General features: G+C 44.0%; 1 protein-coding gene across 1 annotated transcript in view; it reads left to right on the forward strand.

Moving 5' to 3' along the window:
• The window catches only part of LOC139975038 (glypican-6-like), a 93,017-nt gene that overhangs the window by 23,640 nt on the left and 52,803 nt on the right, over positions 1-16,574 (forward strand). Inside the window, exons 2-3 of the mRNA XM_071982647.1 lie at positions 10,768-10,926; positions 12,831-13,222. Of these exons, the coding sequence (XP_071838748.1) occupies positions 10,768-10,926; positions 12,831-13,222 (551 nt within the window). The remainder of the gene's footprint in view (positions 1-10,767; positions 10,927-12,830; positions 13,223-16,574) is intronic.

Below are 16,574 nucleotides of genomic sequence, written 5' to 3' on the forward strand. Positions count from 1 at the left end.
TTAACTACTCGATGTTTCGGCCAGGCAGAACCTGGGTCGAACACGATTTGTGTCCTAAGTGTAGAACCTACACTGGTCTGCATAAATTTTTCGCCAGCCCAGTGGCACTAGATAGACCAGTGGCTTACGAGTCTAAGAAGCAAGCTTTAGGGCAGGCTGGACTTGATTCCTTAGGCCATCGGTGCCCCAGAAAAAGATATAGGAGAGACAAGAGAGAGAGAGAGAGAGAGGAGGAGGGAGAAGTGGTGAGAGAGGTGGAGGAAAGTGGCCAGGAGAGGGCCGAAGGAGAGGTGGAGAGAGAGAGAAAGAGTACCCCTAACGGTCCCGGCGACGTCCGGTTGATTACGGCCAGAGGGAAGGGCAGGAGCAAGGCTCCTGCCAAGGAAAGACCTCTTGAGAAGAGGCACGGCTCGGCCGGGCTAGAGGCAACGTCTCAGTCCGGGTCGCAGCAAAGAGTACCCCTAACGGTCCCGGCGACGTCCGGTTGATTACGGCCAGAGGGAAGGGCAGGAGCAAGGCTCCCGCCAAGAAAAGACCTCTTGAGAAGAGGCACGGCTCGGCCGGGCTAGAGGCAACGTCTCAGTCCGGGTCGCAGCAAGAGAGACCCATGGAGCGCGGGCTACAGGCCACGGAGAGCTCGGGTCCGAGAGAGAGAGTACGACCGAGGGGTCGCTGAAACGGAGCCGGTCCCATAGCAGGCTCCGGGAGCCCGGGTCCGGCGAGAAAAAAAAATATTAAAAAAAAAAAAAAAAAATCCCACCGGAAAGGACAGAATGTCCGGGTCGAGGAGTACCGGCGTGGTGGTACCCGGCGTGGTACGCACACAGAGACGGGCTCCGGGAGCCTGGGTCCGGCGAGGCCCCGGGTCCGGCGAGACCCCGGGTCCGGCGAGACTCGAAGGGAAGGCAGAACCGAGGTTTCACTCCAGATCCGAGACCGCCCCCGGAGCCGGGAACCAGAGCTATACAATCGACTGCTGGGTCCTCAGAGATTGGCTCCGGAGGGCCCGGGCCCGACGAGAACGGGGGCGCAGGGGCAGAAGCCCGGTCCGCAGATCTCCAAACGGGATCCAAAACTGGTCCCGAAGTCGGGAGCCTACGAGAGTAACAACATTTACAACTGCGACATTTACAATAACATTTACAACTAAAACAACATTTACAACGAGATTAACAACTGCTAGGCCCCCAGAACGGGGTAGCAGGTGCAGAAGCCCGGCCCGCAGACCCCCTAACCGGAGCTGCGGCCGGTCCTGAGGCCGGGAACCGATGAGATTACCAATGCCGGGCCCCCAGAACGGGGTAGCAGGGGCAAGCGCCCAATCCGAAAAGAGAACCAGCCCCGAGCCAGGTTCCCACGGCAAAGGGAGAAATACCTATCCCCAGACACCGAACACAGACATCGGTGCCGAGGAGCGATCGCAACCCACGGCCAGCCCGGCCGCGACACCACGATCAATCCCAGACCAAAGAATGGAACCTGATTTGTTCCCCGGCAAGGACGACCTGGTTTGCAGAGCGTCGGGCAACCTGTCCGGCCTAGACGACGAGGTCGACCCCTAGATTTCGGGGTTACAGAGGACGGTTACTCCCGCTTCCCAGAATAGGGGGAGTGTCCCCCCCCCCCCCGGAACTAGCAGCTTGAGCGGCGACGACAGGTTCGAATCATTTGCGGGAAAACACCGCTACCACTACACATCCCAAATGTGTGTTTATTTATCGAGTACCTGCAGACACTCAGGGGTCATATTCTCCTCGCTAATTATACTCCTCTCTAATCATAATTCATCGCCATTTGCCCAGGTTAAAATCTTACTTGTGTTTAAAAACACTGTCGTTTAAAACACTGGTGAACCCACTTCCAGAACATGTTAAAATGCGTAAGACTGAGGGGTTTCAAATCGGTTCTCATGACGTACAATATTATTTACTTTAAAACCTTGGCAAACTGCTAGGAAGAGAACTTTCTCGAGACTTGGCAAAGTGCCAGGAAACATAACGCTCATAGATCCTTGGCAAACTGCCAGAAAAAAAAAATGGTACAACGTGGCACATTTGTTAACAGAGGAGGGGGGCCAAGCAGCCACCTGGCTTGACACGTGTAAGCTCAACTTATACCGCAACGAGCTATCGACTACGTGAGCGATCCTATGGAATAAGCCTTTCTTCCTATTTCTTTGGTGAATTACCAAGACAAACGCGTTAGTAAGTTGAAAAAGGGGTAGGATACAACCCCAGCAAGTTACAAGCGCTAACACGCTCCGAACATACAGCATGCGCTTCATGAGCAATGTTCGATGTTCCGACATCTTAAGCAGAGTTGCATTTCGTAGCACCTGATGGCCTAGTCTTGACTAGCCTAGGCGCTAGGTGGTTTCAATAGGAAGCTGGAAACCTTTACTGCACTACGAAATGGACACATCTCGACAGGAAGAGATTTGAGAAGTAACGGGTACGTTATCATAACATTCAATACGTGTTTATTACGTTAAATGTGGTGTTGATAAAACGTTGACATAAGATGTCTATGAGATATTACGTTATATTAATGTTATATTAATGTCTTAACGGAAATTGTTTTGAAATAATAGCCCCTAAAGGGTTTCGGTAACATATTTCTTACACCTCTAATAACGCTATCATAGCAAAAGACTAAACATTTAGTAACGCCTTTGTGTTTGCTGAGTAACTCCCTGGACTCCGTTAAACAGCCAGGATTTATGAGGTGGAATTTCTACAAACCCACCCTACACATCCCCTGTTGGGAGTTTGTTCCTGGTGAGTAGGGCTGTAGCTTAGTTAGCTCAGTGGTTAAACCCGGTGCCTTCCAATCAAAAGGTCCCCGGTTCAAGTCACCCCAAGATTAATGTATATTGTCCAGTTACAGAGCTGTTGACAATTCATAGTCATGGACATTAAATATGAATGTACGAGACTGACTTTGGTCTGCTTGCGGCTTTGATAAGCCAATGAGGCTTCTTCACAAGTTCCTACTTGCAGGATGATCTAAATTACATACACAAATACATACATATACTGTAGTTGTAAAAGCCACATAGCAGCTGTAGCATTGATTAAGACTCTGATGAAGCAAACTATCCATTCAGTACTCAATTTTTGGAGAGCACTGTGGTCAAGCGGTGTAGGCAGTGTACTGGTGATCTAAGGCTTGCAGGTTTTAGTCCTGGCCAGATCATTCTGTTGTTTCCTTGGGCAAGGCACTTTATCTCCATTGCGTCTTTCCATCCAGGAGGGATTTCTCTCTGTTTAACAGGTTATTTTTGAGAAGGGTAATATTGCTAGCGCCTCTGGCTTCGTTATCGATAGATAGGCCGGCGCAGTTCAACCCTCAATATTATTATTAATATTATTTTTCATGGAAAGAACCTCCATGAAACCTCCCTACAGGGTACAGCTTAGGTCTACATCATCAAGGCAGTACTTTTCTTCAGAGGTTTTCTGATTGCAGCTGGTGGATAACTAAAGGGGTCATCAGCGGTACTGTGGTACTGCAAGCAGTACTGCGAGTGCTGCTGTATTGCAGGCGCTAACAAGGTCATCATACAGGCCACTGTCCTTGACTTCTTTAGCAGCATATACAGAGAAACCACTTTCCTGCACCACAGTGGCGTCAGCAGGGCAAAGGATCGGCCCCAACACCCTATTTGCAAAGATAACCAGGTTTCATGTACTTCCGCCTCGCTCTCAGGACTGTGGGGTTGGGGCTCTCTGGAGCCCTCCCAAGCCCAAGTACAGGGCACTTTGATCACCATCCTCTCAGACAACACGATGGTGGTGGCATACTGTACAGTAGCTACATCAATAGACAGGGTGGCACCAGGGCAGAGAGACTGTGCCGTCTGGCATGGGAGACCCTCACCACAGCTGTAGAATCTGGCACGGCCCTATGGGTCTCCCATATAGCCAGAAAGGAGAGTGTGAGGGCCGATGCTCTGCCCAGGGGACAACTCGACCCCGACGAGTGAACCCTTCGCAAGGAATATGCGGTAGGTTTTTCCACATGTTCGGCATACCTCTGATAGACCTGCTTACGACAAAGGGCAACAATGGGCTGCCCATCTTTTGTAACAGGCGGTCCCACCTGCAGCCTTCCACATAGCGCCAGGTCCCTGCCTTGAGACGGACCAGAGGTTTAAATTCTTCCCCCCCCCTTTGGCATGATCATCCAGATACTGAGGAAGATTCGCAGCTCCAAGGGTAAATTCATCCTAGTGGCTCCCTCCGGACCCCGGGTCCCAGGTCCCACACGCAGGCCCCAGACGGGGACGTCTGGTTTTCCAGACGGCTCCACGCTGGGCATTAGCCCAGACATTGACCAGCTCATCAAAGGCATGGCTAATCGCCGTCCACGAGTCAGACAGTTAGCCCCCTCTGCGGGGCTCTCAGCAGCGCTGCTGTACGAATCAACGGGGAACGCTTCCCTGGCTGCTCTTACAAAGAAAACACTCTTCGTCATTGCGGTAGCGTCAGCGTGAAGGAGTTACCTCCAAGCCCTAACAACCAAACAGAACCACATCAGATTCGAGGGCCATGGGGCGAGGACGGTTCCAGACCCGTCACTTATTGCCAAGAACCGGGCCTTGACTTTCTTGCCCGGGGACATTTTCTTTCCGGAAATCAAAACCCTTTCATCAGTGGCTGAGGACAAGCGATGGTGCCCAGTCAGGGCACTGAAGTGGTACTTAAACAGGACAGAGAAGTTGAGACAAACAACCTCCCTTTTCATCCTGCCACGACCACCTTAAACAGCAGCCGCCAAGGATACCCTATCCCGATGGCTAGTAGAGATGATCCGCCCGTTCACGATGGGGGGATACCCGGCCAAGAGATCACAACATCAGTGGGGCCTCGGCTTCCACAGCTCTCTCTGCCGGTATCCCGATACAGGACATCCTCAAGGTGGCAGCGTGGAAAACACCAACTACGTTCGTCGCCTGTTACTTACCTGACACTCTACACGCCGAGGCAGCTTTTGGTAGCTCGGCGATGCGAGGTCTGGTTGGTACTTGGTCCCACCCCTCGGGCCTCCCACCATCGGGCAGTGCCACTCGGTGCTAAAGTTGTGAGGAGACAGGTAAGCGAGGAGCGAAGTAAATATTCCAAAACTTACTGGTTTGGATATTTACGAGTGACGAGCTTACCTGTCTCCATTCCCGCCTCCCTCCCCCGAGGGGGTGGGACACAGCCGGACGGGAGAGCAGTCGTTCGACTAGGCTCACGACTCCAAGCACAACACCAGATAGACAGAGCCAACAACTACTAAGAGTCACCGGCCAGGTCTATCGGTGAGGGTAACTTTGCACCCTGTGTTTTTCATATGCGTACTCACCTAAGTTGTCTTAGGGTTAGCAAGTGTTGGGCCTTTACAGGATGAGGCTCCTTGTTAGGAAAAAGGGGTAGTTTCGCCTGCAGGGCTCAGGAGAGTGTCCCCCCCCCTTACCCGCTGCGGCGGGGAGGATTACACTCTCCCTGCTAGGAAGGCATCAGTGCCTTTTGTTAAGGGCTCACCTTTGAGAAGTTTAGTCGACGGGAGTCCTTGGGGGTGGCCAGAGGATTCTGGCCACCCCTATTTCGGTGACCGTGAGGCCACTTTTAAGGAGTGGTCTCATGAGTAGTGAGGAGTGACCGAGGGGGGGGTTCGGTCATAGAGGGCGCACAGTGTTATTATTTTACCAGGACTTTATAGGCACGGTAGAATGAGGTGCTAAAGTTGTGAGGAGACAGGTAAGCTCGTCACTCGTAAATATCCAAACCAGTAAGTTTTGGAATATTTGGGACTTGCTTGAGCAGAGGCAGGGAGGAGGTGAAGATGGATCAGTGTCAGGTTAAGTCTACTGAAGACCCATCTTTTCACTTGTTCTTTTGTAAATTAATCTGCTTTCTTTGTAAAGCACCTTGAGCAGTGACTTTTGTCTACTGATTTGGCGCTATATAAGTCTCATTTATTATGATTATTATTATTATAATAAGACAACGTTACTTTTTAAAGCATATTTAAGAGAAATAATCGCGAAATAATCAAGAAAATTAACAGTTCCAGGTAGTAGAAGAATATTTTAAGATCTGGTTCAAGCACCTTTTTTTCGGCCAATACTGGGAACGTGAAGAAGACCCAATTGCCGTTATGAATGGAAGCACATCAAGTCTAAAAAAAAACAATAACAAAAACTTGCTCTGATATTTACGTCCAGCAGTGCGTCGTTTCTGAGATTTAGCTTGGTCTTGGGAAGATCTGAGCTGATCAGACCAGCCTTACCTTGGTTATGCCATGAGTCATAATAGAGAGAGAGATAGTGAGAGAGAGAGAAAGAGAGATGCCTACAGCCATCCTCCTCAACTGTAGTAGCAGCAGCAGCAGTAGCAGCAGTAGTAGAGATTGACAGACTAACAAAGAAGAACTGAACTCAATCTCATTTATTGATCCATCTGTGATTAAAACCTTGCATTTAAAGCGGTATATTGATTTCAAAAAAAAAACGTTTACTCGTCGTCTGGTCCGGGGATCAGTTTGTCGCAGGTTTTATCGACACACACTGGGTAGCCGAAGCTCACGAGAAGGTTCGATCGCTTTAAGTCCCTCCTGTCTTTACGGTGAGTGCCAGGGGAGGGGACGGGGATGAACGGAACGACACAATTAAACTGCCAGCTTTGAGTCCCTTTCCTTTGCTGAGACTGAGAAGTAGACCGCGACATGATCGAAAAATTCACTTCAGCGTCGAACAGTTTTGGTTCATTCTGCTCACAAACGAATCACTTGGGTGGATACGATAAGCTTGTTAACCAACCGCTGGTCTACCATCCATCCAGATAAACAGTATAACACAAAAAAGGGGCAAAAGTTTCGATATTAGCAACAAATTTTATTGTCTGTTTGTCTTTTCAATGAGAGATCTTGTTGATATCATTGTCATATCGGGCCCTACAGTAACGTTTGTTTCATTATTTGTTTCAGATAGAAAAACAACTTTTATTATTTGTTACAGTGTGACTTAACTCGCATGTTCTCAAGTAACCTAAAGTTGTTTTTGCTCAACAGTATATGAATGTGGTTCAGTGTAGAAATTTTCTCTTAGAAATCAGATGCCACACAATTGACACAAAAGAGAGTGAAATCTTGAAAACTTAGCTCACATGAAACATGAAACGGATGATAAGCTATGCAGATTATTGAATAGAAATCTTTATACAATATAAACAGTATCCCGTAATTCAAGCGAAACATCTGTTGATACATTAAAAAGATATAGCTTTGGATTTTTGCACATTTAAGCCTTCATGGATTTGTATTCATAACACAGATTCCCCCCCTTCATGGTTGGGTAAATATTTGTTTTTTAAATTTACTGAATTGACTTGGGGATAATTATGGAGGGTACTTCTTGTACAAATATATATACAAACCACTAAAGAGCGATTGGCATTGGCTTATTTTTGGCAAGTTAAGACTAGTGCCTTGGTTTTCATTATTACAAAAACAGCCCAAAGTGTTTTAATCTAATATAATAAGCTAATGGGGATGTGCAATAATAGTTATCGTATTAATTGCCTCGCCCATTAAATCCATGTCCTTCTCGACCGAAGTAGAACATTCGTCTTTTCATTAAACGTCTTGATTTATTCGACGATGATTTATGGTGTCGCTTTAAAGAGTTGGTTGGCCTCTACTGCCAGAATCACTCGTCGTCGTAGCCTGGCTGTGGATTTATTCACGTTGATGTTAAACTCGTATGAAGTGCACTCTTCGTGATTCGGGTTGAAGCTCTAGCGTAGGGAAGGTGTCGGTAGTCTGCACCGTGGTGGAGTATGACAGCATTGATTTGTTTGGTCTTAAGGCGAGGAAGCTCAGCCGGTAGAGGCTAGGTTGATATATTTAATATATATGGACCTGTCGTTTTTTTTAATGTATGGGAAAATGTACCTTGGTAAAGTTTGCAGACATGTGAAATGGGATTTGAATTACAGATTGCTATGCAAGTGCAATAAATTCTGTTGTACGTGTTCAGTGAGTCTTACTTTTTAAGTTACTGTACATTGTAGCTTTTAAAGTGAATAGTCAAATTTTTTCTTGTGAGATGGAGTGGGAGGGGTGGGGGGAGTGGAAGGGGAGGGCAGATAGGAGGGGGGTGTGCATAAGAGGAGTATAAATCATTGAGGTTACAAAGAGTAATTTGTGTTTAATTATGCAATTCATCATTTTTTGGTGTAAGTCGGTAGGTGGGGTCTGTTGGGAGGAATGGTAATGGGGACACTAAATGTCTTCAATTTACAAAATAAATCAAATTTTGTATCCATTTATTCTCAAAACGCCTCCATATTCTCTTCATAGTTGTTACTTTCAGTTATATATAAATCCTTTTTTGGAGGGGCGATGGGTTGGAAAGCTTGCACGTCAAGATAGGATATATGAGGAGGGATGTTTTAATAAGATAGCTTGGAGTGGTGGGAGGGGGAGGTGCATGTACTTGGCCATTTGACATTAGCGATAGATAGATATATAGGTGTTGTGTAAATTGTTTAGCAGCAGGATGAGGTTTACTGCACAGTTATACTTACTAGGGAGAGATGGAGAGAGGTGATTGTGTTTCCGTGACAGACAGAGAGAGAGAGAGAGCACAGAAGATTGCCAATTTGAAAATGTCAGGGTTCTTTCAGGAGATAGTTGGAGATGATTACATTCATGCTCGGTGTAACATAGCAAATCAAGTGTTTATTTATGTGTAAGGTAGTCTCTCAGCAGACTTTGACTGGATCTTAAAGGTATTGAGTTGTCCACAACTGTTGTCGATAAATTGTTCCAACTATGTGTTTAACTGCAACTGCACTCTGATAACATTACATTTACATTACTTCGTGGGTAACGATCTCGTCAAGGCGGTTCTTGTGTACAGTTAATTGTTAATACTAATGTTTCAATTCAGCTCTGATGATATAACAATGCTGTATCCACTACTGTCAAAATTGGTGTCCTGCTGTTATTGGCGAAAAAAAACAAAACATTTTTTTTTTAGCAATTGCAGCAAAATAATAAACGACTACTCGGCTACAGTACACCACATTCCCCCATAAATACAATTGTTGTCATTGTAAATAAGGGCTCTTTGAGTTTTGTTTTGTTTTGTGTTGATTTGTGTACATAATGATAGTTTTATTTGACTGGACTCCTTTATCACAGGGTTCATATGGCCTATCCAAGTAATCAATGGATATATTGTGATATATGGTGATAATTGGAATACAATTACAAATTATCTATTCTTAAACTCTGTATCCTCACCCTATGGGTAACACTGACCTACCCAGCAAATATGGTATTGTGAAAATTCAGCTTAACTGGGGTTGAAGTATAAGTTGAACACCCATCCTTCCCTTATAACTCCCCCCCCACCCTTCCATCTGGATCTGCCCTGTGTCCCGTCCCCTTTTCCTTTAACCCTTATCCTTCCCCATCCTTTCCTATCTCTCTGGCTCTTCCTCCCCTAATATCACCAAATCACTTTCCTTCATTCCCCCTCCCATCTTTCCAATCCCATTTCACCTTTCCTCTCCATCTCCCAATTCCCCTCTGGCCTCCCCCTCCCCTCCCCTGTCCCCATACCTGTTGTGTGAAAATAAAACCCCAGAAGATCTATTGCACTCCTCTCTACCCTGTTTAGACTCTGCTATTGCACCCTCCCATCTACCTAAGCATATCAATCGGTAGCATTTTCCCCACTGCATTCCACATTGACCCTTCGGAATGTACCATTCTTTTTTGCGGGGTTTAGAAACCTATCGTAGTGATACTTTGCCTTTGTTTGGAAATTTGTTTTCTAGACGCTTCCTACCTGTGATTTTGGTCTTCATGATCTTATACTGATGAACTCGCTATCCGAGCCTCGCATGTAATTATCCATGGACCTTTTCACACCTTTTTTCGATCGTGTTCTGTCTTAGGCGTTGCCCCGTCTTTTGGCATCGTTCTTTACGCTGTTGTGTTGTACTGGTACCTGATGTGTTACTAGTATGGTACCTTTAATGTTACATAGCGATTCCAACTTTCCCAGTTTGTTGTTACCAGTGGTGTAGGAAGGTACTTTTGAGTGGTGGGGCTGAAGACTGATGGTCGGCCTGGGGGAGGGGTCTAAGGGGAGGGGGTGTCCCCCTCCCCTTTGGAATTTTTTGCATTTTTAGGTGGCCTCAGATGCAATTTGGTGCAATATAGCACACTTCAACACCCACTCCATTTTGTAAACTTAATTTTGTATTTTCACCTGGCCTAAGATGCAATTTGGTGCTCCAAATGAGATTTTTTTTCTCATTTGGAAATGAAAAAGGGGTTTTCTGACTTGCGAACCGGGGAGGCGGAATGATACTTCCGCCCCTCCACATTTTTCACTGGGGGGCTGGCGCCCCCCCAGCCCCCCGGTTCCTACGCCCTTGGATGTTACCATTACTCATAAACTGGAGGTGCAGACTGTTTGGTGTTTGTGATATTTTTGGGTTACTTGAATTTCTCTACCCCCAATAACCCAGTACACAGACAACTGCACAACCTGATCCATTTGTTCCATGGTACACTTGAGTACGTACACAAAGGTAAATGGACAGGGTAGTAAATCTGTCGGTCGGTGGGGGGGGAGGGGGATGGGGAGGGGGTACATAGTAAAAATTGTGTACTGTGAGACAGAAATAGCAATCACCTCTCAATGATGGAACTTTCCACCTGCTACTGTACTTCTTAAATTTCTTTCTTTCTTTTGACTTGCAGGTGATGATTTGAGGATATGTAGCAGTAGTTACTCATGTTGTACTTCCAAAATGGTAAATGAGTTAGCAGACATTGCAGAGCAGGATTTTAAAGACAAGATAAGAGACGAAACCAGTATGCTCAGAGATTACTTCGTCAGACGGACTCAAAAGTTTGATGGTAAGTATAGAGGGGCAGCAGGGATTGATTTTACCCATGTGGTCGACCTAGAGTGGTAAAAGTGTGCATGTATAGTGCTATATATATGTGAGTACACCTCGCATACAAAATCAGAAGCGCAGTATATGAAATGTTCCCCCGAAAGATAGTGAGGGTGATATGGAAGAACTAAGCATGCATAGACTACCTGATGACATGTGACCTGATTAATCCTGTTTAGCTTCGGATTTGAATACAAGGTTTCTGTATATGCTGTCGCGTTGGACAAATCTAACCGTAATAGTAATGACCGACTTTGCGATCCGCGTGATAGTCATTGGCGACTTGTGATCCCCCTTCCCCCCCCATTTTGCGAGGTCGGTAAGAGCGGTTCCATAGTTTTTCCTTTTGGGCAACCAACATGAAAGAAAAGAAGACTATGTAGCCATTGGTACTTACTGGGATTGTGCAGATGCTATCAGAGTAGGGTTACAACTAGGTTGGATAGATCTATGAGCAGAACGAACCATTTCAATGGCACATTTCGCACAGTTCATATTTTTCCCAATGCTTCTGTTGTCGTTTACGTCATAACATTTATAACTGATCACGAACGTCACATCGCGCATAACATTCGATTATTTCGATCAATGCTGCTTGAATGCTGCTTAGTTTAAGGAAACAAGGATTTTCTGTATGAAACAGATTTAATGGGCCATCTCCTAGTTCCAGTCTTTTATGTTGTCATGTAAGTGAGCCATGAGGCCTGGGTTGTTGAACTCTCTATGACCTCTTGACCCCCATTTGCTCATCTACCCTTGCACATATTCACTACCTGATAGCAGTGGCGGAGCTAGGGGTATTGGTCAGGAGGGGCGAGAATTTTCTGTAGGGGCGCCATCGACACTATCAGAGCTATATACGGCTCTGGACACTATCTAAGCGGAGCGCCACCACTGGTTGGCGCGTAGCGTACAGAAATTTTTTGAGTAGAGATACTCCCTAGATCGCCGGAAATGACCCTTTCCGGGCCTGGCTAATTTGCAGATAAACGAAGAATAAATAGGTGTTATCGCCAAATTACACCAACCAAATGTGACAAAAGGCAATAAGTAGATGAGAGAGCAATAAAAAAGTCAATAATCATGAATAAGTAAAAAGTGGTAAAGAGCTGAAAAGGGCGCCAGCAGTCCATTTGAGTCCGTCAGGGGGGGCATCCGCCCCCCTTGACTGTATGGACGCTCCGCCACTGCCTGTTAGGCTTGTGGACCTAACTCTCTCTGTGCAAAGCATAGGAAGCAGCTTCGACAGCAATTGGAATTTTTCCTTGGTAACAACGGAACACATGTCACACTGGGTACATTTCCTTTCCCACTGAGCTAAACTTCACAATAGATGTGAACTAGTTGGATTTGATTTGTTTACTAGGTCAATGGAAGATACAGGCAGTTATAAGTCGTGGCAACTTGCAGCTATATATCCCTCCACATATAATGATGGCGGTTAAGTCAAATGAAATAAATTTATACAGCCATTTTGGTTTGCTTGTCAAGTTTTTCTACATTCAGTCCATCCATCATACTCAGTTAATTACTCTTATTTTCCCTTCGCATCTCTCCATAGTTAAATTATAATATATTCATGTATTCATAACTCTAGTGGGATATACTGTAATAAGAGGTATTTTCTGACTGACCAAGCCTTAAGGGATTGGCTTGATAGCCTGAAAAGTGAGTCTCCCCCCCCCCACTACCTTTATTTTACATCAATATCAGCAAAATCTCTTAGACTTTTACAACTGGCGGCAACATCCCCCCCCCTAATTAAACTTTGTGTGTAAATAGTTGTTGAAAACATTTGAAGGAAAAAATATATATATATATATGTAAAAATGAATATTTTTATGTCTTCGTTTTTCCTCCTAGATTATATGAAACGATTGATAGCAGTCTCACAACAGGACCTGAATGGCATGTTTTTAACGACCTACGGGGAAATGTACAGGGAAAACGATGCATTATTCATGGATCTTTTCACCAGTTTACGTAATTACTACTTTGGTATCGAGATTGACCTCGAGCAGGTCATGGACGACTTTTTCTTTGTACTCTTCCAAAAGATGTTTGCCCTCTTGAACGTTGACTACGAGTACACAAGTAGCTTTTGGATGTGCACAGGGAATTATATGGAGGAACTCATGCCGTTTGAAAACATCCCACAGAAGCTGACCCTTCAGATCCGACGGTCGCTGACTGCAGCGAGAACGTTCGTCCAGGGTCTCGGAATCGGCAGGGACGTGGTCACGGACATCTCAAAGGTAGGTCGCACGATCGGTGTAGAACCCCGTGGTTACGGTGCGTCCTGCGTACCCGAAAAATTCTCTTGTGAGGTCAGAAAGGCTCATGACTCAAAGATGTCATACTTGCTGGTGATGTTTTTTTTAAGGGTAATATTAGACAAATAACACAAATGGCAATATCCTTGATAGGATAGGTATAGTGAGGCCTAACCACATATATACAGTACATATGGACTTCACTGTTGGATCACACAGTAGTGGAGAGAAATACCGTCATATATGCGCAATTTAGCTTTCACCGAACAGTGAGCTAATCAAATCAATAGAATAACTCCTTCAGGAGATCTGCAGTCTAGTTTCACTTCAAATGTTATCAATTTTCGTCTTTCCTGTCTAGGGATGAAAAAGTTTGCAACATTTTGGTTCGGTGGACGAAAGAATGGGTGTACCATGTGTATTTATATATGGGTGTTTATTTTTTTATGGGTACCAATGCTGTTTAAGGCACCACTTTCCTTGTGTACTAATCCTTTCTCACTACTAAGTTGCAATGAATTATTCATGTGGTAAATATTTATGTGCATTAATATGTCTTTGTTATGGTACCAACACAAAAAAATAAATGTGTTGACAACCATGTTTTTTTTGTAGATTTTTTAATGGTGTCCCATCATTTTTTGCTGTTTATCTGTGACATTTCAACAGTTGTTATTAAATATGCTGTATTTTATCATTACAGGGTAAATTCGTCGATTATTTGTTCGAAGTAAATAATAACCTAGGTCTCCTTCACGTTATTCGAAATTTCGCTTTATATTGGTTCGTGTTCGTTATGCAGTGAATTGATCACTTTGCAACTTACGACGTAAGTTTTCGTGTCCTTAACACTTACGTAGGGAACATCAGTTTTCCACCATGTATATTTGAAAATAAAAGGCATGTACTACATTGTTTTATCTGCTTAAGAGTTAATGATGACAAACAATACTATAAATGAAAACAATGTTACGGTATTGCTAAAAGTGTCTCGAAAATAAACAGGTGAAACTTTTAGTCTTTCATTTCGTGTCCTAAAAATATTTTACGTTGTTATAAACTTCAGTGATCAGTATTTACTAACACATTGCGTAAAGCTTACTATCGTCTGCTAATTCAATGTCCCGGATGTAGATGAGGGAATTCCCGCTTTTACGTAGACACAAATGGTAGCAGACGAAAACAAATGCTGAAGTTTTATTTCGTGTCCTAACTTTTACGATGTAGCTAATTTTACGTTGTGACAACTTTCTGTGGCAGAAAAACAGGTGAGAATTATTTTTTTGGAGCTTAAACTATGCAAAACATTTAGATCGAGGTTAATACTGAAGTCAAAGTCCCTCACGTAATCGTTTATCTCGGAGGTATCCTAAGGTTACTTTCACAATGTAGTGTTGCTGTTAAATGTGACACTATGGTGTTCGTGTCCTGAACTTACGATGTAAACAAAACTGTTAATTACTGCAAGCGTATATTAAAATGCAACGTTCGAAGCGCGGCTGAGTTGGATAATGTGTAGGATATTTTCCGCGAAGTAGCTTCAAACACATTTTAAGCTGATTAAAACGCTTTGTCGTTCATTATAATTGAATTGATGGAATAATACTGGTAACAACGTAACGTTCGTTGCAGGACACCAAAATGTTGTGTAGGCTAGGCCTAGGTCCGAGCCTATATAACGTTGTTACGATGAGAAACTCTCGTTGATTTTAGGCATCTTTTGTGAAGCGAACAGTATGGAATTCGGTCTGTTTGGTGTTATAGCTCAGTATTCTTTGCCTAAATCTTTTTAATACCTTTATTTTCACTTCATAGACGTATAAGCCTAGCCTAACGTTATTAAGCCCAGTGTTAAGATACACATAGCAATAAGTATAACATTAGGCTATGATTAGGATAGCATAGTTAAGTGCCCTGGCAGAAATGAGCAGGTTGAGAAAGGATGAGCTCAACAAACAGGCATCGAGGATCTAACCAGAGAACTGTCTATGACATGGGCTATCATAGGTTCCTCCCCACCCCCCCCCCCCTCCTCACCTTGAAAAATAATAAAAGGCCTAATAAAAATAGTACAACTGTCAAGTGTTGATTATTTGAAGCTGATCTTTTTCAAGTCTATACAGTATTGCTCTACCCCCCCCCCCCATTTTATTTTTTTATCCCCTTGCCCAGGAAGCAATCTCAGTTTTTTGTGATCTTTTTTGATTTTTTTCATGATGTAATAAGGACTTTATTTGATCTGCTACATTTTTTAGCATAGTTAAGTGCCCTGGCAGAAATGAGCAGGTTGAGAAAGTCTATACAGTATTGCTCTACCCCCCCCCCCCCATTTTATTTTTTTTATCCCCCAGCTGCCCAGGAAGCAATCCTCTCAGTTTTTTGTGATCTTTTTTGATTTTTTTTATGATGTAATAAGGACTTTATTTGATCTGCTACATTTTTTATTGCATTGCAAGTAGTTTGTGGTGAAATATGCCACTGCCATTTAATCTTCGGGTTCGCCTCGTAAAGCCGGCAGACTGTGGTCATGATGATGTTACTCCCAGCAACTCCAAGACTCATGATGCTCCTCCTAATACTTCTGCAGAAGTCATTGCTGACCCTCAAATGACTAGATATAAGATTGGACCACATCAACGGGGCATCACCATGGAAAAAGAAAAATACTATGCAGTATTTTATGACAACGAGTACTATGTTGGAAAATTTGTTGATTTAGACGGGGATTTCTTTATCTGTAAATTCCTGCACAGGGTGCGAAACGCAAAGAGCATGATATATGATTGGCCAAAAAGGCCTGACAGTGAGAAAATTCATGGAAAGTATGTTATTCATGGGCCACTTCACATGATTGGAAATGGGCCTTTTGCGATTGTTGGTCAAGCAAAGGTTGATGCTCTGTATAATGAAATGAAAATGAAAGTTCAGCATGAAGTCTAGTAATCAATTTCCCACTTTTTATTCCATGCCAAAGTCCACATGATCTATGCAATGGTGATGATGTGTGTATGTATGTGTGTGATGCATTGCGATGGCATTCAAAAGTAACTTTTACTGAGTTTTGTAATTCTTCATCTTGATGAATCTAAAAATGATTAAGCAGTTGAATGTAGCTGATAATTTAGGTGGGTGGAGGCATAAAGTTATTAATTGGTAGCCATAGGTCAGAAAGTTATTTTGTATGGATTTCTTGTTGGAAAATGCATTAAAAGAAGACTTATTAGTGGCAAGTGTTTTCTTTGCACGATTCCATATTTTCAAATTAATAAAGTTACTGTTTGAGTTATTTACAAGAAAAAAGTAGATCTGTTTGTTGAAACTGCCTCAACATGAA

Source organism: Apostichopus japonicus, chromosome 10 (genome assembly GCF_037975245.1).
Source record: "Apostichopus japonicus isolate 1M-3 chromosome 10, ASM3797524v1, whole genome shotgun sequence".
Classification (NCBI taxonomy): Eukaryota; Metazoa; Echinodermata; class Holothuroidea; order Aspidochirotida; family Stichopodidae; genus Apostichopus; species Apostichopus japonicus.